General features: G+C 45.5%; 1 protein-coding gene across 7 annotated transcripts in view; it reads left to right on the forward strand.

Annotated features, from left to right (window-relative positions):
* LOC133504891 (neural cell adhesion molecule 2-like) overlaps positions 1–25,279 on the forward strand; it is a 229,684-nt gene extending 204,405 nt beyond the window's left edge. For 5 of the 7 annotated variants that reach the window (XM_061827648.1, XM_061827611.1, XM_061827640.1 and 2 more), the window contains 9 exons: positions 2,840–2,990; positions 4,104–4,291; positions 4,393–4,489; positions 4,934–5,107; positions 6,044–6,163; positions 6,751–6,872; positions 6,949–7,123; positions 14,694–14,901; positions 21,717–25,279. In XM_061827648.1, the coding sequence (XP_061683632.1) occupies positions 2,840–2,990; positions 4,104–4,291; positions 4,393–4,489; positions 4,934–5,107; positions 6,044–6,163; positions 6,751–6,872; positions 6,949–7,123; positions 14,694–14,901; positions 21,717–21,831 (1,350 nt within the window). In that variant the 3' untranslated portion in view covers positions 21,832–25,279. Of the gene's footprint in view, positions 1–2,839; positions 2,991–4,103; positions 4,292–4,392; positions 4,490–4,933; positions 5,108–6,043; positions 6,164–6,750; positions 6,873–6,948; positions 7,124–14,693; positions 14,902–15,214; positions 15,255–21,716 lie in introns of all 7 variants that reach the window. The other 2 variants (XM_061827631.1, XM_061827621.1) reach the window with 2 other exon arrangements.
* The last annotated feature ends 485 nt before the right edge of the window (positions 25,280–25,764 follow it).

Consider the following 25,764-nt stretch of genomic DNA (forward strand, 5'->3'; position numbering starts at 1 on the left):
GCTGGCATTTCTAAAAAGTCTCTAGCATGGCGATGAAAGCATCCTAGCCTCCCCCGCTGAGAGTCAGATGTTTGCTTGTATTATTTCTGCATTTTGCAAGAAGCATGTGTTCGAACCCCTCTTCCCCACCAATCCTATAAAGCTGTGTCCCCTTGAGCTGTGTGTTGTCATGACAGACCCCCTGTGCAGCTAGTTCATAGCTTTTGTGAATACGTGCGAGTCTGTACTTCACTGTTGTGTGTTGACCACTTGCATTCCACTGAGCTGCATATCAAACAGGCGGTGCTTTGGAGGCTGACTTAGTCTCCACACACGCACACCCCGCCAGTTGGCAGAGAGAAATTGGGGGTGGGGGCAGAGGGTTTTTTAGCCACTCATTTCCTGGCTCATGCAGAAGCTCACGTCCTGGAAGGTGTCCTCTCTTTTTCGCCTCCTCACAGATCCCTACATCCTCAGCATTCAGGACGTGCACACTCCTCCAATTCCAATGACCCCAGCTGGCGAAGTAGACCAGTGCAACTCACTGGCTGACAGTACTGCTGCGATAAGAGTGCCGATAAAATCTGCAGGATGGAGCAGAGACAGCGTAAAGAGTGTGCGGGGGTGGACTCGGGTCATCACAAAGAGTGAAATGTGCAAGGGAAGATGTGTGCTTCTACTCTACAGGCACACGTAGCAAGATAAAGCACGTCAAAAGCCACCAACCAGTACACTTGAGTTTAGAACAGGGGGTTCCAAGCTCTGATGGATCCACTGGCCACCATTTTGACTCAAGCAACCTGGAGATGACTGCTGTTCATTTTGATAACAGGTGTTTGCGCAATTTCTCGGCATAGTGTGGTGAGAGTGTGGGTCCATTCTTGGTAGTCCAGTGGAAGATAGGGCTAGTCTCCCATTCTTGCCTTGCTTTTAGTTTTCAGATATGCTCGTGTGGAAAACCATACGCTCACAGATATTCAGTATATTCTGTACCTGCAACCTCTGGAAATTTGTAACAACTTCACAGGAACATTGTGTGTTATACATATCCCCGCTGATGTTTAAATGTAGTCTTTGTTTATTTTGTCTTGGTATTCTTTCTTTGAGTCACTGATGGTGTAGTGGTACACACGCCTGCCTTTGTTGCAGGCAGCGTGGGATCGAGTCCCGCTCGGTGATGGTTTTGATATCTGGCCTGCAACTGAGGTGGCGACCAGTTCAGGCTGTAGTCTGTCTTTCGCCCGAAGGTAGCTGGGATAGGCTCCAGCTTTCCTGCAACCTTTGTTAGCATAAGCGGCTTGGATAATGACATTCTTTCTGTTTTATATGAAACACATCACATATGACATCAGCAATAGAATACAGTTAATACTTTCTACTTCACCAACTTCCACGCCTGCTGCTGGATTTTTCCTCAGTATGAATAATTTTTGTGGGCAAGAAAGAGCTGAACAGAAAGGCCGAGTTCTCAAATTACCAGCTGATCTACATTCCTACTCTCACCTATGGTCACGGGCTGTGGGCCGTGACCGAAAGAACGAGATCCTGGATACACCCGCCGAATTGAGTTTGTTCCGCAGGGTGTCCAGCCTCTTCCTTTGACATTGGGTGTGAAGCTCCGTCATCCCAGAGGGGCTCAAAGTCCTGCCACTGCTCCTCCTTTGAACCCCATCTCTCAGAACTGTGAGGCACATAATTATTAATTAGAGTTCAACAAAAAAATAATAGCATCCAAACGTGAAGAATGGCATGGCAGGCTGGATTATTTTAAAATATGTCTTTTGGCACATTGTGGACAAGAGCTCTTAATGTCAAACTGTTGCAGCAAGATCTGCGTATGGCATAACGAAGCCGCTGAAAAGAACAAATTTGCAAACTTTTTTTGGAACATATTAGTGAATCATCAATGTTTTCTAAAATTGAGCATGCCATTTGGAGTCTTATTCGCTGATTGTGAGCAAAGAGGAGACAAGATCAAAAATGTGTTTAAATTGATCTAAACACTGTACTAAAAAATGTGCCTTTAAACCAATGGAAGGTGTTTTTCATTCAGTTAAAGGGGAAGGCCACTCATTGAAAATAACAATGTATCAGATAGTTCATGTCATTTGTACTATAACTTTAAAATAAAGATTTTCATCAGATATCATTTAAGGTTGTTTATATCGGCAGTTTTGAATGTTCCCAGTCGGTGACATTTTGGCGGGTTACGTGACCTATGTCTGTGGATGTCATATGTCATGTCCTCAACCTGAGCTCGCTCGCTTGCAGCCGGCTGCCGGCTACTGGCCAGGAGCTCGCTCGCTCTCTGCCGGCCCGGAGCTTGCTTGCTCGTGGCCGGAGCTCCGTTGGCCTTTGATTACACACTTCTGTTCCTCCCGCAGGCCTCCGAGTGGTCAGACTCCGTGTCTTTCCCATCTGAAGAACCATCCGAATATTCAACATTATTGACAGTTTCAAATCTGGATGGACGTATTCCTCCATCTTCCCGATCAACCGATACTTCTATTTCTTAATCAGATGAGGATAAGTCCAAGAAATCGGCGCTGACAATAACTGTGTAGGAATGTAACCGAGCCTCAGGTTGAGCTCATGACACGTCACATCCGCGCACGTAGGTCATGTGACTTGCCAAAATGTCAGTAACCGGGAACATTCAAAATTGCCGATATAAACAACCTTAAATGATATCTGATGAAAATCTCTATTTTAAAGTTACAGTACCAATGACATGACCTATCTGATACATTGTTATTTTCAATGAGTGGCCTTCCCCTTTAAAGCGCATTGTTTTGAGCTTCAGCTTTGTTCAAAGCTTGTGAATTGGAAGTGACTTGTCCTCACCGTTTCATGTCCTCAGAGCCAGGACGGTCGCTTTGAAGTGCGGGGTCACCACGGCAAGTCAGCGCTGACCATCAGCAGCGTTCGGCTTACTGACCTGGGCCGCTTTGACTGTGAGGCACTCAGTAGGATCGGAGGCCATCAGAAGAGCATGTTTCTGGATATTGAGTGTAAGTGTCCGTTTTATTTCAGTTTTTTTGGACATTCCACAATATTCTGACTGTTTCTTGACTGACCACTTTTGTCCTCCCACGCAGCTTGAACCATTTTAAAAACAAGCAGTTGCAAACAGGGACATGGTTTTGAACAAGACTAATGTCCATGTCGATGTGTAGAGCTCTGACGTTCAATCACGGGTTGTTCTTTCATTTCCTTTGAACACTGTGTTTGCAAGTGTGCCACTTTTTAAGCCTACAGAAAGGTAAATAGCCATGCATTGTCACTCCCACGCTGACAGCCTTCCTGCAACAGACGTGATTCCTCCAATTCACTTCTTGCTTGGCAGTTATTTGGAGTGGCCAATCCCCTACCTAATGAGGTCTGACGCAGAGATGTGACTATTGACCTTGGAATGATTGACTTTATTATAAGCACTGGTTGAATGAGAGCAGTGGACAAGGGGTCGCAGCATCCTGACGCTCGCAGAAACAATAAAATAAACAACGAGGCAGAGCGAGAGCAAATTCATTTATTGCATTTGAATGTCGCGGTGTCGCTTCAAAAGATACTTTGCTCAGGCAAGGTGACGTCGTTGGCATCCTCATGTATCACACGCGCATCATTAGACAGTAAATGACGTTGCATTGGGCTCAGCTGACGAGCGGCTCCAGCACAGACGGAACTGAGGCAACCGCTGCCACACGACAAATGAACTCATTTAATAAGTCACTGCAGGCTGAGAGGGGATAAGATGTCCTCAGTGGTGATGGAGAACTGAGAATCAATCTCTCTAATGGAATCCTGCAAGCGAGAACAAAACAACCACAATGCTTCGACTGAGAAAAATCTGCAGGACAGCTCGCGCTGCCGCCGCACATCCCCATTATTGCCTCTCCCATTTGCACCATGAATGTGTGTCCGTTTGGATCCTTTGACATTTCTGCCCCAAGAGTGAAGCGGCTCCAGTTCATGTTTATCTTTTTAATCATGCACAGAAACTCTTCTTATGCTTAGAGGGTGAAATGTCAGTGAGTCATATGTACTGTACTGTATGTGTTTGCGGTAAATACTCCAAAAATTGACAGAAATGAGAGTAAGATCCACCATGGTTTTGTTGTGAACAGACATACCAAAGTTCTTGAGCAACCACACCATCTTCTATTCGTGGGAGGGGAACCCAGTCAACATCAGCTGTGACGTCATGTCCAACCCGCCCGCCACTTTACTGTGGAGGAGGGAGCACTTCACCATCTCTGCGCAGGAGACCACCAATACGCGGGTGCACAACACCGTGGGGAAGTCCGTACTGGAGGTGTGGCCAAAGCATCAGCACACAGAATTTTTTGGTTTTCACATTTGTTTGACATTTCTGGGAGCATGAATATCAACAGATTTTTTTTTTTTTGCTTCCAGGTTACACCGATGTCCGACAGGGACTTTGGTCGCTACAACTGTACTGCCCGCAATAACATTGGCCTTCGATACCAGGAATTCATTCTGGCCCAGGCAGGTGAGTTTGAGCCTTGACCTCCACTTAAATCCAGACTGTGCCAAGTTGGCAATCCCACATAAAGGACTCCACAACTAGATTACAGTACATTCCAAAGCTCTGCCTCTTTGCCAATGCTGATGTCCTCTTTTTCATTTTTCACAAAGTTTCACCATCACCTCTGTTCACTGAATCCTAATCTCCAACACATTTCCTTGCCATTCCCTTACAATACACAGTTGCGAATTCCACTTAGCTTCGGTGCAGAGTGAATTGCCAGGGATAACAAAAGTAATCACTAATAGCAGACCTCACATGTAGACTTGGAGTAAACAAGGCTACTGAGACAACACGATCACAACAAATCGGTGAAGACCATACTAACAGATTTGGGGTCTTTTCTGGGGTCTCTCAGGACCTGTTTGCGTAACGCTGCAACTGAAGTGTGCTCACATGCATTTCCAGATGTGCCGTCCAATCCATACTTGGTACGCCTGTCGGCCGTCTCCCAGCGTTTGGCTACTGTCACCTTCATGAAGCCGGACTCTCACGGTGGCGTGCCTATTGGCTATTACCTGGTCCAGTACAAGGAGGCAGGCCCACAGGACTGGAGGGACGTCAGATCACATAATGTGCAGAGTAAGTTTGAAATGGGCTGCTGAGTCAGTCACAGGTACCAGGACACCTTGCCGTATTGGGCTAATAGTATAAGGTTGTTCCTTTCATCCTGCAGCCTGGTCAGAGGTCACTGAAGTTGGCACACAAGTTTCTTTTTTTTTTTATTAATTAATTCATTCATTTATTGATTGATTTCTTAGAGGTCAGAATTGTCAAATTCTTCCACACCAAACATCCAAGAATGCCCTTGTGGACTTTGCTTTGTGCACTTTTTTCCCCAACAAAGAGTGTCGCCCAAGCCCAAGTTTATGAATCGATTGAGTTCTGTGTTCCAAAATGTTTATCCTAAGAACTCGCTGTCGTCCTCCATAGTAAATGCTGTAACTAGAAAATAAAACCACAAAATAAGAGGATATATAAGGTCTATTTGAAAACGTTTCATGGATTACTTATTTCAAAAAGAGGACCCAAAATACTTTTGCTCACTTAGCTAATTAGAATCTAGTGCAAGACATTCGAGAAACCCCTTTCACAAATGAAAATACTGAAACATAATTAGATGGCAGGACCCTTTAAGTTGCAATGCTTTTGCACAAATTGAAACGTGTGCTTAAAGCCAGAGACATAAGTAAGCTGTGTTGCAGGACTGAAGCGGCGCACAAGCTCCCACCACAGAGCATTTAATTTTTGCAGAATGACAAAACAACATGGCTAACTCATTACGCTGTTGGCTTTCTGGTGCAGGGAAGGTTATGTAAATTGTTTCCAGTGAGAGACTGTGCTCTGATATTGAGATGCTCTGTTTACACTTAAAATTTAATATTCAGTGTGCGCACAGGGAAATAGCTACAAATGAGCAGGTATTCAGCAATTTATGAGCCTATTTGTTCCCATCAGGAAAAGTTGTGCATTCATGTTTGTGGTCACTGTGTGATCGGCGCGTCTTTGTCTCGCTAGCAACGGTGGCACTCAGCGGCCTGGAGCCCAACACAACATACGAGGTCCGAGTGGCGGCCGTCAACGGGAAGGGTCAGGGTGACTTCAGTCACATGGAGACTTTCCAGACCTTACCCATCCGTAAGTCCCCCGCACTCGCTTGAGAATTTGATTTGAGTTGGACACAGTGGCACCTCTCGGCGACTGAGGACGCAATGTGCTCATTTTTGATCCGCCGGTTTTTCACCAAGGTATCTTCATCTCAAATATAATATTTTTCATGTTAATTTGGCTAAGATGGCTAAACTCACTCTGTTTCCTTTTTCGATGCGTGGGTGAGGTTGCACTTGGGGGGAGTTTGTGTCTCCATTTTGTGACTTCTTGTTTCAATGCCAACGTCATATTGGGGATATAAATGACATTTATATCCTCACCCCAGTGAGGCATACACCATGCGGAGGTCTGTAGGCCTAAATTGCATTCGTGTTGTTGTTCTTCCGCCCGCAAACTACATGAGTCTAAATCTGCTGGTTCCATTTTACAATTGGTGAATGGACTTCATGGTTGTAGAGCTCATCCCTGCATCCAACATGAGATTATAACTTACTCTGATAGCTTCTATCAACAGAAATTCATTCCCTCTCAAAAAGCTTCCCTTCCTCTCCTCATCTATCTAGCCTTGCCACGTTGTTTTGACTTTCGGTCTCCCCCTCCCACATGTCCTTCAGGAGAACCAAGCCCACCGGCAGTCCACGGTCAGAGAGGAATGGGGAAAGCCTACAAGCTGGGGCTGGTTAAACAGGATGACGGAGGGATGCCCATCGTGGAATATATTGTCAAGTACAAGACAGTATGTGCCATCATATTGTTCACACCAGTTTCCATCCATTTTCCTCTGAAGTCCTTCAGTCTTTATTCTCTTCCAGGACAAGGAGGAGCAATGGATGACAAAGCTCGTTCCAGGCTCCAATGACTTTGCGACTCTGCAGCCACTGCAGTGGAACACCCGATACGAAGTGGAGATAACAGCCCGAAACGTGAAAGGACTGTCAGAGCCCACCTTCTACCAGTTCTTCATGCCACAGAAACCAGACATCACAGGTAAAAGCTGTTTTGGCTTGCAGGCGTGAACTTTTGGGTGGATTTACACAGAATCAAACTAAATTTCTCATTTCCAAGCCCTCCAGCTAGTTTGGAGCTACACGCATGGAAATGTGCACATGCATGCAGAAATTCAGACAGATGCTTTGATCTTCACACCAAGTGACACTTTGAAGTATCTTGCGCTTTCTCTCACCCCACTGCCAGAGATGTCTATTGTTGGAATAAAAAATGTACTTCCATTATTGGCCCCCCGTGAGCGCCACTAACAAAAACCCTCCCGGAGGAGGCTTGCATTTCCTCTCCGAGTGTTGTAATGGTTTGGAATGTATCCAGCCGGTGTTTTTCTCTTCAAGCTAAACAGGCCACAAACATGTGCACTGCCTCACAAGCAGAAACGAGAACCCGGGGAGCGTTAGGCTTCAGGCGGGTCTTCGATTGACTGTCCTCCCTCGTTAGGTGCATCGTGGGAAAGGGCCCACGAGCAAAGCAAAGATGAGAGGAGAAAGCTTTTTCCTAATGTGAACATCGGACAGTCACCTGGGGTAAATGTTTGTGCTAAGAAGGCAATAAAGATGCAAACAACAGGGAGGAGTCATTTTTTTCTGTGCAACTGCTGCTTTTTCAAAGGCACTTTTGATTAGGCCTGTCATGGTGATTAGTTATCCTATCTACTTTATCATTCAATAAATAAATTTGACATGAGAGTTTTTGTGGACTCGATAAATTGTCATTGTTGTGCTGAGCCGATGTGTGGGTCACAAAATGAGCATAAAGCGTTAGCCAGCTCTGTAGTCAGCTGCTAGTGGACAGATGGAACACCGGCGGACCGGTACTCCTGCCAGTGTTGGCTAGGTCTGACAGTTCTCAGCCTTGCTCCATGTGCAGCGCAGAGACTCACACAACAGAGACACTTAAGGGAAAGTTAACTGATTGTTGTGTTCACTAGTCCATGAGCCAACAAGTTTGCTCACACACAAACCAGCTTGGCTCTCAAGCTAGCACGTTAAGGAGCTAAATTGCTCGCTTCACTGCAGCAATGTGATTTAAAACTTCAGAGTTTTGCTTCCAGTTATTGTTTATGTGATAGTCCCCATTAAACACATGGGGATTTGAATTGTTTATTAAGCATAACGTTAGTGGCACACCTTTTTCAGCCAATAGTTGACAAACATCCACATATTTATATCACCTATATTTGATAGGTGAAGGGGTCCTCTTCAACAGGCCAACCACACTTAGTCGGATTTGCATTGAGACTCTATATTCATTCGCATTAAAATCATTTGGATTAAACAGCAGTGGTCAACTGTTTACGGATGAAATCATCTATTTTGATCGGGCGTATACATGATGTGCACTACATTTCACTGGAACAGTCGTGTGTTGTGCACACTTCCTCATGAGCGTTATCATTTATCAAGATGCTGGTCTGTAGTATATTCAGAAAAAAAAACACAAAATGAAAACAACTTATACAGTGAAGAAAATAAGTATTTGAACACCCTGCTAAATTGCAAGTTCTCCCAGTTAGAAATCATGGAGGGGTCAGAAATTTTCATCGTAGGTACGTAACTAGAATTTTGACCCTCAAAGACCCGTTAGTCCGCCGTTAAAAGTCCACTTCCACTCCTTGTATTTTCCTGAATCAGATGCACCTGTGTGAGGTCGTTAGCTGCATAAAGACACCTGTCCACCCCATACAATCAGTAAAACCTAAACTTGTAACGTGGCCAAGACCAAAGAGCTGTCCAAAGACACCAGAGACAAAATTGTACAACTCCTACGGAGAAATTGCCAAGAAGCTTGGTGAAAAAAGGTCCACTGTTGGAGCAATCATTAGAAAATGGAAGAAGCTAAACATGACAGTCAATCTCAATCGGAGTGGAGCCCCATCCAAGGTATCACCTCGTGGGGTCTCAATGATCGTTACAAAGGTGAGGAATCAGCCCAGGACTACAAGACAGGACTTGGTCAATGACCTGAAAAGAGCTGGGACCACCGTTTCCAAGGTGACTGTTGTGAAATCATGCATGGCACGGAAGGTTTCCCTTCTTAAACCAGCACATGTCAAGGCACGTCTTAAGTTTGCCGATGACCATTTGAATGATACAGAGGAGTCGTGGGAGAAAGTTTTGTGGTCAGATGAGACCAAAATGGAACTTTTTGGTCATAATTCCACTAAGCGTGTTTGGAGGAAGACGAATGATGAGTTCCATCCCAAGAACACCATCCCTACTGTGAAGCATGGGGGTGGTAGCATCATGCTTTCGGGGTGTTTTTCTGCACATGGGACAGGACGACTACACTGTACTAAGGAGAGGAAGACCGCGGCCATGTATTGTGAAAGTTTGTGGAACAACTGCTTTCCCTCAGTCAGAGCATTGAAGATGGGTCGTGGCTGTGTCTTTCAACATGACAATGACCTGAAGCACACACCCAGGAAAACCAAGGAGTGGCTCCTTAAGAAGCATATCAAGGTTTTGGCGTGGCCTAGCTAGTAAAATCTTTGGAGGAAGCTGAAACTCCGTGTTTCTCATTGACAGCCCAGAAACCTGTCTGATCTAGAGAAGATCTGTGTGGAGGAGTGGGTAAAAATCCCTCCTGCAGTGTGTGCAAACCTGGTGAACAACTACAGGAAACATTTGACCACTGTAATTGAAAACAAAGGTCACTGTACCAAATATTAACATTGGTATTCTCAGGTGTTCAAACATTTATTTGCAGCTGTATCATACTAATAAATCGTTAAAAAAAATCACACATTGTTCTGAATTTTTCTTTTTAGATTATCTCTCTAGCAGTAGACTTGTACCTATGATGAAAATTTCAGACCCCTCCATGATTTCTCAGTGGGAGAACTTGCAATATAGCAGGTTGTTCAAATACTTTTCTTCACTGTAAGTAGTTAAAAAACACAAACACTTTCCATCTACAATAAAACCCCTTTATTTTTTGACCTGATACAAAATGCCATCTTACTTTACTGAAGTTATACGAGCAGGAGTAACAGGCATATATTGTGTATTCCGAAAGCTGGAGACGTTATACCACAGTGAGAAAGACCTACTATGTTTCCACTTAAGGTGTAAATACAAAATAGTGTCACTGCAAAAGCAAAATCACACCGTGGAGGACATACCTGGTGAACAACTACAGGAAACATTTGACCAACTGTAATTGAAAACAAAGGTCACTGTACCAAATATTAACATTGGTATTCTCAGGTGTTCAAACATTTATTTGCAGCTGTATCACACTAATAAATCGTTAAAAAAAATCACACATTGTTCTGAATTTTTCTTTTTAGATTATCTCTCTAGCAGTAGACTTGTACCTATGATGAAAATTTCAGACCCCTCCATGATTTCTCAGTGGGAGAACTTGCAATATAGCAGGTTGTTCAAATACTTTTCTTCACTGTAAGTAGTTAAAAAACACAAACACTTTCCATCTACAATAAAACCCCTTTATTTTTTGACCTGATACAAAATGCCATCTTACTTTACTGAAGTTATACGAGCAGGAGTAACAGGCATATATTGTGTATTCCGAAAGCTGGAGACGTTATACCACAGTGAGAAAGACCTACTATGTTTCCACTTAAGGTGTAAATACAAAATAGTGTCACTGCAAAAGCAAAATCACACCGTGGAGGACATACCTGGTGAACAACTACAGGAAACATTTGACCAACTGTAATTGAAAACAAAGGTCACTGTACCAAATATTAACATTGGTATTCTCAGGTGTTCAAACATTTATTTGCAGCTGTATCACACTAATAAATCGTTAAAAAAAATCACACATTGTTCTGAATTTTTCTTTTTAGATTATCTCTCTAGCAGTAGACATGTACCTATGATGAAAATTTCAGACCCCTCCATGATTTCTCAGTGGGAGAACTTGCAATATAGCAGGTTGTTCAAATACTTTTCTTCACTGTAAGTAGTTAAAAAACACAAACACTTTCCATCTACAATAAAACCCCTTTATTTTTTGACCTGATACAAAATGCCATCTTACTTTACTGAAGTTATACGAGCAGGAGTAACAGGCATATATTGTGTATTCCGAAAGCTGGAGACGTTATACCACAGTGAGAAAGACCTACTATGTTTCCACTTAAGGTGTAAATACAAAATAGTGTCACTGCAAAAGCAAAATCACACCGTGGAGGACATAGCATTCAAGCAAAGTCCCGTAAAGATGTAGATGTAAGCAAAAAGATTCACCAAGCATCACTGGAATACAGCACTTACTATTTGGAAAGAAGGGCAAACGGTAAATAGCTGATTAGGGTACTTACTGTATGTTTTCCAGTCTTTCCAGAACACCACAGCAGCATGACTGCAGAGTGCAGTGTTGATTTTCTTGATGGAATAATTTTGAATTTGATTTCAGTTTGGATGGAATATGGGCAGAGGTTTTGTGGCAGTCTTATCTGCAGTCAGCGCTGATGTGTCTACGCATCCGCAGCAGATAACGTTCAACAACGCCCCTGGGATCATACTTTTATATTTATTTTTGCATTTCAGCAAATCACAACAAAGGTGGATTCCAAGGGCATCGCTATGAAAGGAGTTTTTACAAATCTGGTAGTTTGGATTTGAAATATGTTTTGTAACTCACTTTTGTCATACCTTGTATGATAGTTTTTTTGTTTAGAGTGGTGTTGGGGGTGGTCTTCTGTCTTAAGAGTGGTTGCTCACAAGGTTTGATTATTTCAATACTTGCAAAAACGTTGGACAGTACTGCAGGTGTATTTCAGAAAATCCCGTCTGAAGTTCCTGGGAGCTGATCTGGACGTTGTCAGTACCCCAAAAAACTGTTGTGTAGAAATTTGCATTTGAACACAAAAAGTGTAGATGAACTCAAAGTGCTCATTAAGGATGTAAGAAGCCAACAGTTTTCCTTCAAGTTGGCTCTTGAGTGCTCTCCAATTGCATCAGACTTGCTGGATCCTGTTTAAATTTGGGCCAAGAAGAGATTGTCCCTCTGTTTAATGATCCTCTTACAAGCTCTCCGGGAAACTTTCATTTCTGCCGAATCGCCCAACACTTACGGAGTAACCTCTTTCGCATCCTCCAACGCATCTGATTATCCCTCTGAAGATTTCCATCTGCTGCCTCCCTGATCAATTAATGGCCATTCGGCCATCATTAATGGCCGCGCTTCCTCTCCGACCGGTGGAGGGACCGAGCATAATGAGTTTATGTCGTTAGGGTTGAACAGGTACGGATGTGTTTGGATCCCTGGGATTTGACAGACACAGCTCAGGGGCCACAATTCAGGAAGTAATCAGGAGTCTTGGTCACTTTGAGGGTTAATGGAGCATGAAAATAAAAATAAACACGCATGGTGTTTTAGGAATTAGCCAAAGTGTGGAAACTCAGTCTCAACCAATTAGTTATGCCGGGAGCTTCTGGGGAAAATGATAAACAACCGACTCCGACATCCCACCCATTTTCACATTAGTTTTCCCTGACACAGTTAAACGTGTAAAATAAAAGCAGGTAGGAGGCAACATCATCGCGAGCCACTTCCGTGTTGCTTAGCAATAATAATTAGAGCAACTGTACGGTCAAGTCATTATTCGACAAATGACCTCGACTTAACTTGCAACGAGTTTGCCGCTATTACCGTTCCTTACAATTGTGCGTTCATCCAAGATTGATATGTATTTCAACCCTTTAGACACAAAAAAGAATTTTCTTTCACCCAGAAGATGCGATTTACATGCAAAACACATACTGAACTATCCATCCATCCATCCATTTTCTTAGCCACTTATCCTCACAAGGATCGCTGGAGTGCTGGAACCTATCCCAGCCATCCACGGGCAGGAGGCAGGGTTACACCCTGCATATCTTTATCTATTTTGTTCTTTCGGCTATTAGGTCAAGCAGGTCTGATCTGTCCCTTTCATGCCAGAACAGTTTTACTGTGTTACAGTGGACTTTTCAAACTTCCAATGTGGTTTGCTATTGTAATGGATATTTAATGATTGATTGATTGTTTCATCTAAAACGATGACACGTGAGATATGAGTGTTATATGGGTCAGTTATGCAACACCCTCTGATGGAAGGGCAGGACAAGGTAAGACAGGACAATGACAGAAGAAGAATTATGCAGGATAAGGGTTGTGAACCTGCCCGGCTGTATAACTAAAGTGTGTAGGGAGCGGCTATGTAAATGATAAAAGTCTATAGGATGAGAGTGTGAGTGAGTGGATACCCAAGCAAAAAAGTCACAGGGATCTTTGCCTGCGGACACATGCAAGTGAATAGACACCGTTAAGACTGACAGAGGTGTCCTGTAATTGATGTGCCTGCATCAGGGCTGCTGATCTCACCCAATCAGTCGAGAGCCTGGATTGGCCACAGGATTTCACCCGAAAGCAGCCCAGTGTACTGGACGTGTCTCATAATGGAGGGACCCAGGGGGGTTTGCTGGCCCCATCATGGTCCCCTGACAACCGGCCATCTGAAGGAATCAGCCAAAGTTTGGACGCCTCCCTTCACTTCAAGACTTGTTAATCTCCAGGAACTGTGGACTTGTAGATCATATTATGGCTGACAGAACTCACCCTAGACACATTCTGGTCGACTCGTTCCACTCAGGCCGGAGGTTCCATTCCCTTCTGACAGGAACCTGCCGCCCCATGACAGCTTTTCCCTACTCACGGAGACTTAAAAAGCCACCCACTTCTGCCCATTAAAACTTCACACCTGAACTTGCCGCCCCATAAGTTTCTTCCCTTCGGCCATCAGACTCATGGAGACTAAAAAAGCCACTTTTGCCAATTAAAACTTCACACCTGAACCTATTGCACATTATTTTCCTTTTTATTCTGTGTATGTTTTCATTTTTATTATTTATTTGTACCTTCAATTTTTCATATTCCACAATCAGAGCGAGAAAGAAACAATAACAATGGCAATAAACCATTTCTGATTCTGAAAAGTGAGTGTCTGTAACATAATTCTACCTGATTTACCAAAAGAAAACTGATGACACAGGCAATAATAGATAGAAAATGTTGAGCTAACTGTAGCTCAGTGTCAGTTTTTTCAAACAAAAATATTTAAGTGAAGGTCAAAAGATATGTTGCATTAAAACTACTCTGATAAGTGCACTTTTACACAAAAGGTGGCCCAAGTAAATGTAGTCTTTTTACTCACCTTCACTAACATGACTGACTTGAAAAGTTAAGTTTATGTAATCACAAAAGAGGTTTCCATGGCCACAGCTGCCAAAGATTGGCAAGGTCCTCCAACCTAAACCCCACAGCCATTAATCGCGCTTTACATTGTGTGCAATCGTTCACAATAGATTTTTTGGAGCATTCTTTGTGTTGGACATTCATTGAGCTTAGTGCTGATACGTTTAGGTGCTGCGTGTGCAATTTTATTGCTTTTTACCCCGATTCATACGCATGCGGCCGTTGTGATTGGACGTAAGAGGAACTTGCGCCCGTGACCTACAACCAGGAGTCTCTCTCTCACCTGGTGGCACGCTCTTGAGCTTCATCTCCCATTGCTGACAGTGCTTCATCTGTGTCTCAGCAGAATCTCTGTTCAGCGGCCTGGGCCTGGGCGCGGTGGTGGGCCTCGGCCTCGGGGCGCTGCTCTTGCTGTTGGTTCTGGTGGACGTCAGCTGCTTCTTCGTGCGACGTTGCGGCCTGCTGATGTGTATCACACGCGCTCTGTGCAGCAAGAAGACGGTCACCGGCGGCAAAGGCAAAGAAATGGAGGAGGGCAAGGCCGCCTACCTGTGAGTGCCGTTTTGTTTTCTGGGATTGTGGCGATAGTGCGGATGTATCAATGTCAACAAGTCATTCATGCTTCAGAGGGAGCATCTGCTGTGGGTGTCACGGCCTTTGAGTTATAACTACATATTACTCTTTTTTTTTTTCTCAAGCAAATATGCACACGTTGAGTTGCCTGTTTTAAAAAGCTGAACAAATTAACACTTTTGTGAAAAGCTCACACTCTTGTAGAAATTTGGCTAGCTGGTGAAACTCACTTGTTTTTGTGCAAACCATTTTGGGGGCAATGAGAAAAGAAGCCTTCTTTTTGCCGTCTAGGTACACCTACAACAGCCGCCCGACCACCTTTTCAACCACAGTATGTCTCTGATAACGTCTTCTTCACTAACGTCTCATCCTGTGTGTGTGTGTGTGTGTGTGTGTGTGTGTGTCTGTGTCTGTGTGTGTGTGTGTGTGCGTGCGTGCACGCACGTATCCAGATCGCATGTTCATCTTCGTCTAGCGCATGCCTTCAAGCATCGGTCAATCACAAGTCGTTCTCCATGTGGCTTTTTGACACCACCGCAGTCCTTTTCTTAAGCATTCATTGTTCACATCCAGCTGTTATGAGAGTGCATGAAGCCTGAATTTAATGCTTCTTTGAGGCCAATCTTTTTTTTTCCTTTTACATTTCACTCAGTTCCTCACATAATGGATAAGAAAACTTGTAACTACAATATAATAGTACTTTGGTTTAGAGTTATGTTTCACCTTTTGGTTTCTCAGTGTGCACCTGTAAGTGGAAAAGACAAGCATGTGATGAAGTCCTGGAACACACCTTTTAAAAAACAAATTCTCAATACGTTGGTATCCCCTGAAGGCCGCTGCACACGCCGAGCTGGGACTGAGGCAACGCAACTGAAAAGCAGTGAAATGATAACAGCCGGCACCGCGCATCTCCCCAGGTGCTGCTGAAAATTGTGACCGCTGGTGTTCCTTTTGGGGAAACAATGTTTTGAGGCTTAACAAATACTATGCTACCTTTTTATTGAACCACTAATGAAAGTGCAAGATCGTTAAGGCGAAAAGGGATGATCCTGGCTGCTCTAGCTGCATGATCATTATGATAGCGGGTGAGAATACAGGAGGACGTGTTGGTCTTTTGGAGGCTATTGGCAATGATAACAGCAATCATACAGACACTCTCCATCACACTCACTCACATTTTAGTCGCAGACATGTTAGAAATTATAAATTTGACAGGCGGCACTTTGGCTGATATAGTTCATACATATTCATAAAAAAAGAGGCTTCAAGCTGTACACAGCCATGACCAGTTGACATTTACTTGAAAACTTAACTATTAAACAAAAAGTGACGTGTATTTCAGACAACCACAGTGTAGTGTGTATTGGTTGAAATGATGTAATTAATTTGAAAAACAACACAAAGGAGTTTAAATCCCTGGATTCACTTCTGGATTTGTCCGATTTATGTGTTTTACGTTTTAATGAAACCAATTTTTCTTGTAAAGGGAACCACATTGCTTTTTATATGTATAAAATTTAGGACAAAGCGCAGACAAACCTTTTCTGTCTCATGATCTAAAGGTTGCTACATTTTATGACATACGACTTTTCGATGACCGAGGGTTAACCCTAATCATCTCAAAACACACACAAAACACCCCCAAGAGTGGAATTTTATAAAGTATTTAATGAAATCTACGAGGCATCTATAAGGAAACACAAGGAGGGGTCTGACGGCCTGTCGTATGGGGAGCGCAGGGGTCCACGGTGGGCGTCATGTCGAACAAACACAAAATCCGCAGAGCGCAGGTGACGGGCAGCCGGGCAGCTGGGGTGCCATGTTGCGACGTGGGAACCAGCGCAAACCCTTTTGCAGCCTCCAGCAGGGAGGACCGTTGCCTGGTTGCAGACCAGGGCGCTGTGGCATCCGGGATGAATTCACCGGGGACCCACAGTGGCTGGCCGTAGACGAGCTCGGCGGATGAGGACTACAGGTCCTCCTTGGGGGCGCACCTGAGGCCGACCATGACCCACGGGAGCTTATCCAACCAGTTGCCGTCTGTCAAGCCGGCACGCAGGGCTGCTTTCATGGAGCGGTGGATCCGCTCGCAGAGACCGATCGCCTGGGGGTAGTGCGGTGCAGCTTGACCCCCAAACTCTCAGCGACTGGGTTCCAGAGGTCAGAGGTGAACTGAGGGCCATGGTCGGAGGAAAGGTCGGACGGGGTCCCGAAGCACGCAACCCAAGTCCCGATGAAAGCCCGGGCCACGTCCGACGACGTTGTCGAGGAGAGGGGAACGGCTTCGGGCCAGCGGGTCGTCCTGTCCACCATGGTGAGCAAGCAGGTGAAACTGTGCGAGGGAGGAAGCGGACCCACCAAGTCGACGTTGACGTGGTGGAACCTCCTCTCGGGGACAGCGAAGGGCTCCAAGGGAGCTTTTGTGTGGCGATGCACCTTAGCCCGCTGACAGGCCACGCACGAGTCGACCCAGGCCTGCACATCTTTCTTAAGACCGCGCCACACGAACTTCTGGGCCACCAGCCTCACGGACGGTTTCCTTCCGGGGTGGGAGAGGGTGTGGCGTGCGGACCAGGGCTCGGCCACCTTGGACATGGCGAAAGTGAGGGGTTTATGGTCCACATATGCCGTGAACTCACGGCCTTCCAATAGGGAGCGGAAGTGGCGGATCGCCAGCCAGAGGCCGAGGAGCTCCCTATCGTACGTGCTGTATTTGCGCTCCCTGGGGACAAGCTGACGGCTGAAAAAGGCAAGCGGTTGCCAGGCGCCGCCGACCCACTGTTCGAATACGGCTCCAACAGCGTAGTCCGATGCGTCGGTAGTGAGAGCGACAGGGGCCCCGTGGGTCGGGTGGGCCAGCATAGCGGCACGACTCAGCGCGGCCTTCGTAGCCTCGAAGGCTTCTATCCTCCACCAGGTCGACCTTGGAGAACAGGATTTTGCCCACCAGGTGGGCCGAGAAGTCCTAAATGTGTGGAACAGGGTAGCGTTCGGGCGTAGTGGCGTCGTTATGGCGGCGGTAGTCACCACGCGGTCGCCACCCACCACTCGGTTTAGGGACGGTGTGTAGCGGCGAGGCCCACGGGCTATCCGAGCGGCGGACAATGCCCAGGCGCTCCATGTTGGCAAACTCGGACTTAGCGACTGCTAGGTTCTCGGGGTCAAGCCGTCGGGCCTTCGCGTGAATAGGGGGGGCCCTTGGTCTCAATGTGGTGCTCGACCCCATGTTTAGTCGTGGCAGAGGAGAAAGTGGGCCGTGTCAAGTCGGGGAACTCACCAAGGAGGAGTTGGTACTTGGTGCTGTCTGAGAGCGAACTGGAGAGACCACCATAAGTCGCCTCATTGCGGATGCAGGCAACCGTGGAGAAAGTCAGTGCATCCACCAGACGGCCCCTCTTAACATCCACCAGCAGCCCGTGGGCACAAAAAAAATCAGCGCCGAGTAGAGGGAACGAGACATCAGCAGTGACAAAGTCCCATGTGAAGCCCTGACTCCCAAAACACAGGTCCACAGTCCTTATGCCATAAGAGCGGATAGGGGAGCCATTAGCGGACAGTAGGGGTGGCCCATGAGTCCCGCCAGCGGCGTCCTCCGCAGTGGCCGTCAGGACGCTCCTCTGGGCGCCTGTGTCGCAAAGGGTGTCCTTGACGAACAGGAGCCGGCTCTTCGCGCCAACGGTCATGGCCGCCACGAAGCGCGGGCTTTGGCGTTTCCCGATGCGTCATAGTTGCAAGGGGCGCGGCACATCTTTGCTTTCGCGCCGAAACGGGCATGGAAGTAGCACAAGCCTGTGGCAGCACAGCCGTCGGTGGCGATGGGGCCCCTGCTGGATGCCACCCCCGCCCAGAGGCGAGTAACTGCGCGTAGCGGCCACCATCTCAGGGGAGAAGCACTGGGTGGCCAGGAAGAAACGGTCGGCCTCCTCGGCTAAGGCCCGGGGCTCAGTGACTGTACTGTTAGCGAGCGCCGTCTGAACATGCGGTGGCATGTGCCTGAGAAACAGTTCCATGAAAATGAAATTGGGCTCTTCCGTGCCCAGCAGGTTTAGCATCATTTCCATGAGTTCGGAAGGTTTGCTGTCCCCCAGTCCATTAATAGCCAACAGACGTCGGGCACGTTCCGGCCATGAAAGCTCAAAAACCTTGAGAAGGTGAGCCTTGATCCCAGCATACTTATCTCGGGCCGGGGGAGAGGTGATGAAGTTCACTGCTCTGGCCGCCGTTGAGCTCCCGAGGGCTGAGACAACGTGGTAATAATGCGTGGAATCATCCGAGATCCCGCGGAGGGTGAACTGAGCCTCCATCTGCGCGAACCACGCTGCTGCGGACGTCTCCCAGAACTCCGGCAATTTGAGGATGGCGGTTGCCATGTTCGTTCAGTCTCAAAAACGCCGGGACTGGAGTCACCAGTGTAGCGCTGGAGAAAAGGAGTCGGAGGCGGAGTGTGGGACACAGGAACAAAACTTGTTTTATTGGCAGACATCAAAACACTACTCGCATAACGGCGGGAACTCTGTCAACCCTGACTCCGGAAGAGCAACGATAAAAACAGTCCGTGCAGAACCCCGCAACCCAACTCGAGGTTCCGCGGGTGAATTATGTAAACACCACACTAGCTTCATTTAGGGGAGGAGCCAGAAGTGATGACGTCAGAAGCCCATTTAAATGTACAAGAGCTCAAATGAAGTTTCACTTTTTGTCTTTTGTGGAACTTAAATGGATTAATTGCATTTGCATTCTTTTTAATGGAAAAAAAATTGAGGGTTTTTTTTTCGATAAGAGCATGATCAAGGAACAAATTAAACTTATATCTCAAGGTTCCGCTATAGTTACTTATAGCAGTCACTCACATTTGAAAAATGTACAGGTGTGGTCAGTCATGTCCGCAGATATTAAGTTACGGGTGTGGTCCACCAGTCATGCCCACAGATATAAAGTTGCGGGTCTGTGTTCTGTTTGTAATTATGAGGGTACCCCTTTAAGAGCAGAGAGGTGCAGTGTCAGGTAAACTAGGAAGTAGAATAGGCTGAGCAGCAGCTTGTTGTGCTTTATGTTTAAAAAAAAAAAAGACATTGGGCTGTGGTTCACTCCGCTGGATCGGATTTCATGTGCTCTGATAGTGTGCGACAACTGCACAATTGCGCAGTGACGCAGCTTAGAGGGAACATTGGTCAAGACGACACAAAATAAAATATCTGTGTGTTTCTGCTCGTTACAAATTTTATGCGCAGGATTTTTCGTCCTTGACTGTGGAGGTTTGCGAGCGCGATGGCGCCTGTCAAATCACAGTGATTGTTATAGATAAAACATTGCGATAGCCTGGCAACAAGTTCAGGCTGTCAGGTTGCCAGTTCCTGCCTGGTAATAGCTGGGATAGGCTCCAGCACTCCCGCAACCTTTGTGAGGTTAAACGACTCAAATAATGCATAGTTAAAACAACATATACTACTGTATTTACTGTATCGTTATGGCTTGGTGGTGGGCGGCTTGATCCCGCTTCATACCTGCTTATGAAAAGCCTTTTCTGATGAGCAATAACATCTGCAACACTGTGACGGCGTTAATAACTAGTTGTGGAGGATCGGCTACTCTTAAAAGCTAGTCCCACAATCCGACAGTTTGGACTCATTCGGCCACGTTGGTCGGTGTGCAGAGGACCTTTCTTATTTATTTTCATTTAGCTGCGATAGTTCCAGGTTTCTTATCCACCATGACTGCACAAATTGGGTCTATAAAGGTGCGCCTGATGCGAACCTGATCAAAGTGAGCTCAATGCCATTAAACACTTTTGGGATGATATCAAGCAGTGAATATGACCTCACAATTCTTCTTCTGGGTGAATGGACACTAACGTCCCACAGACGCCATTCTGCAGTATTTGCAGCGAGGCTGCGACAGCTTCATGTTTCAATCTATTTTCACTTGCTGCGGCGATAATGGCCACTAATCCCAATGTCTTTATCTACAGTATGCAGTGTAATTGTATTCTATTTGTATTTCGCTGCGACATGGAGGAACTTAAGTAAGAGTTTTCAGTATGCTGCAGAATCTCGTTGGCATCACAAGTGATTGAATCTGCACAGGGCACGAGCCAAAGAGGCATCAGAGGGGTTACACCACGGCCGCTTCAGTTGGGGTTTGCATGAGCTAATGAAACATGAAATTGCTTCTATTACGTGGGAACTTGAACATCCTCCCATCACGCACGCTGGTACTCCCTTCGGGCACTTGGCAATTGTGCTTATTAGGATTTTTTTCACACTCCTATAATGTTACTTATTCCAACAAAATTTGTCACAGATGTAGTTTGAAGTTATTTGAAGAAAGTATGTTGAAAGAAATATTGGCCAACATGTCAGTACCTGAGCAGTCGCGCAGTTTACCCTGAAGAATATTTTCCTGGTGATAACGTGGCGAGATTCATTTGGTGACTGAAGTTATTTAGCAAGCCTTCAGAATGGAGAATGAAAGGAGGAGGAGGCAAACCTCCATGCTAACATGATATTTGCATCAAGGTATAGTCGAAAGTGATGACTGACAATGCAGTGGGATTGGATCCGTCCAAAAAGGAGAATGAATGTGAACATTTCTCACTTGCGTCCATCACTGCTGCGTTCTCATTTCGATGAAAGGAGCTTTTGCCGACGCTTCCTGTCTGTGTCTCACGCAAGCATGCGTCTCATTGACACCTTCCACGCCTGGCCAAATCATTTCCGTCGTACCGCCACGCGCCTCGCCATCGTGTACGCTCCCCGACGCGGCCTCACGTGTACAATGTGCGCTCATGTTGCAGGAAACTGCCGCTGAAGGAAGAAAATGGCAAAGAGTCTCTCAGGCCGGATACGATTGAAATCAAATTCCACGGTGACCGCAGCATCCACGCCAACCCGGACGACAGCAAAGCATGAAAGGGGGCGCCCCTCTCGCACACGCGAGAACATTCGGATCACGAGACCAAAACTCAGCGAAGCTACAGAACTGCATCGTAGTCAAGAAATAAATGTGCGTCAATGAGAGGCGTGTGTAAATACAAAATTTAGATTGACGCGTGGGTGCGTGGCTGCTGACATGACATCAGTGCAAAATGATTGTATATTTTTTGTTTTGTTGTGTATTGTTATGATTCACATGATGCATTTGTTTTTTTGTTTTTTTTTTTTTTTTTTGGGGGGGGGGGTGTTGCCCTCCGACCGCCTCCTGTGGGTTGTTCCATAAAATTCACAACCCAGTCCGCTGACCTCTCACAATCCCACACTTGAGGGCAATTCTAGCAAAAGATGCTCACAGCACTAACACACACTACGTCCATGATGTCAGCCTCTTTCTTTGCAAGATTAAGCTTCAGTAAAGTGAAAAAGTCTGTGAAATGGGGGGAATAATACTGTTATTCTGTGTTGCCAGGAAAAAAAAATACTTAATGGCAAAAAAAAAAGACAAAAACAAAAATATGTGGTGGCAAATGGCGTATGTGGGTTGATTCGTTTTCTAAAAGTCTTTATTGTTGCCACTGTTGCCATCGCTCACCATCCAACTGGATGTTCTATTTTTTTGTTTTTGTCAGTCCCCTCCAGTGAGCGTGAACGGTGAATGTTTTGATCTTTCAAAGAAGTTTATTGCAAGAAGAGAAATACAAGGAATCAAGGAATCGAGACACAAGTCAACATTTACTTTGATGTCTTTGCGCTCTCTGCCTCTGATGTCTCCTCAAAGTCTTTTTTTTTCCTTTGTTGGTCTGCTCGCTGACATTGTCACGTGTTGTACATAGGTGGGAAAAAATATTTCAGAGAGCTTTTATGTAAATACACCATAAAGGATGTGAGTTTTTTTCAAAAGGCAGTTTCTTCTTTGGTTATGTTGTATTTGGTTCAAAGCTTAGTGCTGGTCAAACCTTTGACCCCAAATGATTTCATATCAGTGGAGGAAGTAACATAATCTGCCCCTGTTCTGTAGCAGCAGTGCACACTTCTGAAACACGTCTATAGACTGTTTTCGACCACGTGACTACATCCGGGGCACCTGGCCGTGTTGGATGGGTTCACTATCCTGACGCGCAGTTCACTCTAATGCTTTTGCATATAGACCGGAGTTACACAAATGTTCGTATGACTGTTAAAAGTGATGCATGATGGCTAAAAACACTTGGAAAATTTATCGGTGCTCATTAGATGTTGTTTCAAGAAACCGTTACGAATAAAAGTGTGCTTTGATCGACAATATCGACCCGCCTTGGAGAAACACAAATGGAGCACACAACTGTGGCTGTCAGTAACCGATCCGGACATCGTCCACTATCTCCTCTTCTCGACAAGCGCTTATACCGTGGACCAACTAAAGAATTACGAAGCTCTGGAGGCCTACAACCAATTCATCAATGTCTGGGTTCGTGATGCGGTGGTATCCATTGTAAGCACACTGCTAAGGTTAGTGTACCGCACAATGTAATTTAAATATGTACCGCATGATTATAGTCAGCGTTGTGTTAAATTATGTTGATTATACTTACGAAAGAGTTGTAGATTATTATTTTTGTTTTTGTTACCGAGAAGGAGAGAGAGAGAGAGAGAGAGAGAGAGAGAGAGAGAGAGAGGTTCGACCGGGAAAAGTCTCAAGTGGAGCCCGCACCTTTTTCTCCACTTCCACAGTTACATTTTTAACTCAACTCGCGAAACAGCTAGCAGTGCGGTAACCCGTTTTTGCAAACTTATAATAAAACGGAAAATACAGATTTTGGAGACATGCATCGCATTCACACACGAGTATTGTGCTTAGCTGCTAGATCGGCTCTGCTCATACTAGACAGCCACAGTTGTCATTATTCGGTTGCTAACTGCTCCATTTTCTCGCAGTGGTTCTTGATCACAGCTGGCAGTCGAAAGAAAGACGCTTTACAACACCCGTTTGAGCAATCAATAACATAGCAGTGTGCCCCCATTCATACACCTTTCTGAAATGATTCCTGCTTAGTTACGTGTCTTTACGTGAATTCACCAAACCAAGATGGCGCCCGTGTTCTAAATCAGAAGGTGTGTGACGTCAGTCGAAAACAGTCTATACTGCTTTTTTTTTTTTGGGGGGGGGGGGTTTGGGCCACAGAATGTGTTTGAAGGTTGAATGTTTTTGTCCTGCTGTGAACTGTGGAAAATGTAGTCAACACTGAACAAAACATTGGTACAACTGCAGGCTGACTAATGCTGCAAGACGAGGTGTTTCAGAAAGTTGATATATTTCATACCCAAACTACAAGTTTTCCCATAGGAAGTGGCTCCGTTGTAGTCTAAATCCACTTTCCCAGCCTTCTGTGGCATACCGTCATGTACAGGATTCCTGATGCTTTCATCGTCACGGCCATCGGTATGTCGTTCGAGTCTTCGAAAGGGGTCCCCTTGGAGACCCCATTCAGGGGATTGTGAGCAGACGCATTGTCATGACAAAGTAGCCACTGTTTCGCTCCACCTTACCCGCTGAAGGTAGAAAATCTTTTTTTTTGTAGACATACAGGTTGTCGTCTGTCCCATATAAAAGGGAAAAACTCCTAGTTTGGGTAATCTTGGAACTTCTCTGATAAATCTCGCAGCGCTTCAATGATGTAATTTATGATGTAATGTATTTTTGAGCGTGAAGCAGCAGATGAATAATCCCCATGCACCAGGTTGCATGTTTATCTTTTGGCTGCATCTGCATGGCCTTTTGTCCAAAGGCAGTGCCTCCAATTTGAAAAGCGCATTCATCACTGGCAACACTGATTTGACTTTTTCTGTTTTTATTTGACGCAGCACGAGGTGATAACGACCTCCCATGAATGTGAGTTGCTAATTATGCACTTGTGGACAGTGATTGAGTTCCCCAATCTGCAGCGATTAAGTGACTGCTCGCTCAACTCCTGCCGCCACCGGCCACCTCCCGGACGTTTAATTTTGTTGTTGTTTTTGTTTTTATGTGCGTGGGACCAGTAAGCCCATGCACCTTCTGTCCATCATAAGGGACAGTCCACAGTCCGCGGTCCCTGTTGTGGTTCCAATGCCAATCGTGCTGACTGTAAATGGGGGTGCGCAGTGCCCGGGTGGCGTTCCGATTTGTACGTTCTTTTGTATTTGAGGTCGAAGCCTACTCTCTTCGTTCCTCCTCTGTCCAGTCCACTGTGTCCTCTCTTATAGGGGGTCAAATGGGTGTGTGTGATCTCAGTGTGCAGTGCGTGTCCTCTTGGTTCCCAAATCCTTCACACCCATTTGGACCTCCTTCCCTGCTGAGTGTACTTTGTGCAGGAAGTGGGAATATTGATGTCTCTGTGTATGTACCTGTGCAACACTTGTGACTCCTGTCATTTGCCACTGTAAATAAACATTTCCTGGTAGAAGAGATCGTGTTTCCAGATGTGGTCTTCTAAGATTTGCTCCGCAGGTGTTACAAAGACGCTGACATGACAACTGACACGGTAAAAAAATAATAATAATAATCATCACACTGCAGAGGGAGAAGATTTCATAGTTATCCTTGCCATTGTCAAAAATTGTACTTCTACGAACACTCCTCCAAAAAACAAACTGTGGCTTTTCTTTTCTTTTTTTTTGTGGGGTTGGGGGGAGGTCAATAGACATTTGCGGGGCTCTTTTCTCCAGAGGACACAGTGCTATTTTCATCAAGGTCATTCCTAAGCCAGCATTATTTCAAACAGAAGCTGTGGTGCATCTAAATGGATTCTCATCTCTTAGGTGAGAAATCCAAGAGAAGCGTGAGAGCAAAGGAGAATGGAGATATTCGTCAATATTTTAATGGCTTTTCTTTGTGCCATTCCCTGAACAGTATGCTGATATGCAATCTATTTGGTGAATATAACTAGTGCA

This window comes from Syngnathoides biaculeatus, chromosome 2 (genome assembly GCF_019802595.1).
Source record: "Syngnathoides biaculeatus isolate LvHL_M chromosome 2, ASM1980259v1, whole genome shotgun sequence".
In the NCBI taxonomy this organism is placed as follows: domain Eukaryota; kingdom Metazoa; phylum Chordata; class Actinopteri; order Syngnathiformes; family Syngnathidae; genus Syngnathoides; species Syngnathoides biaculeatus.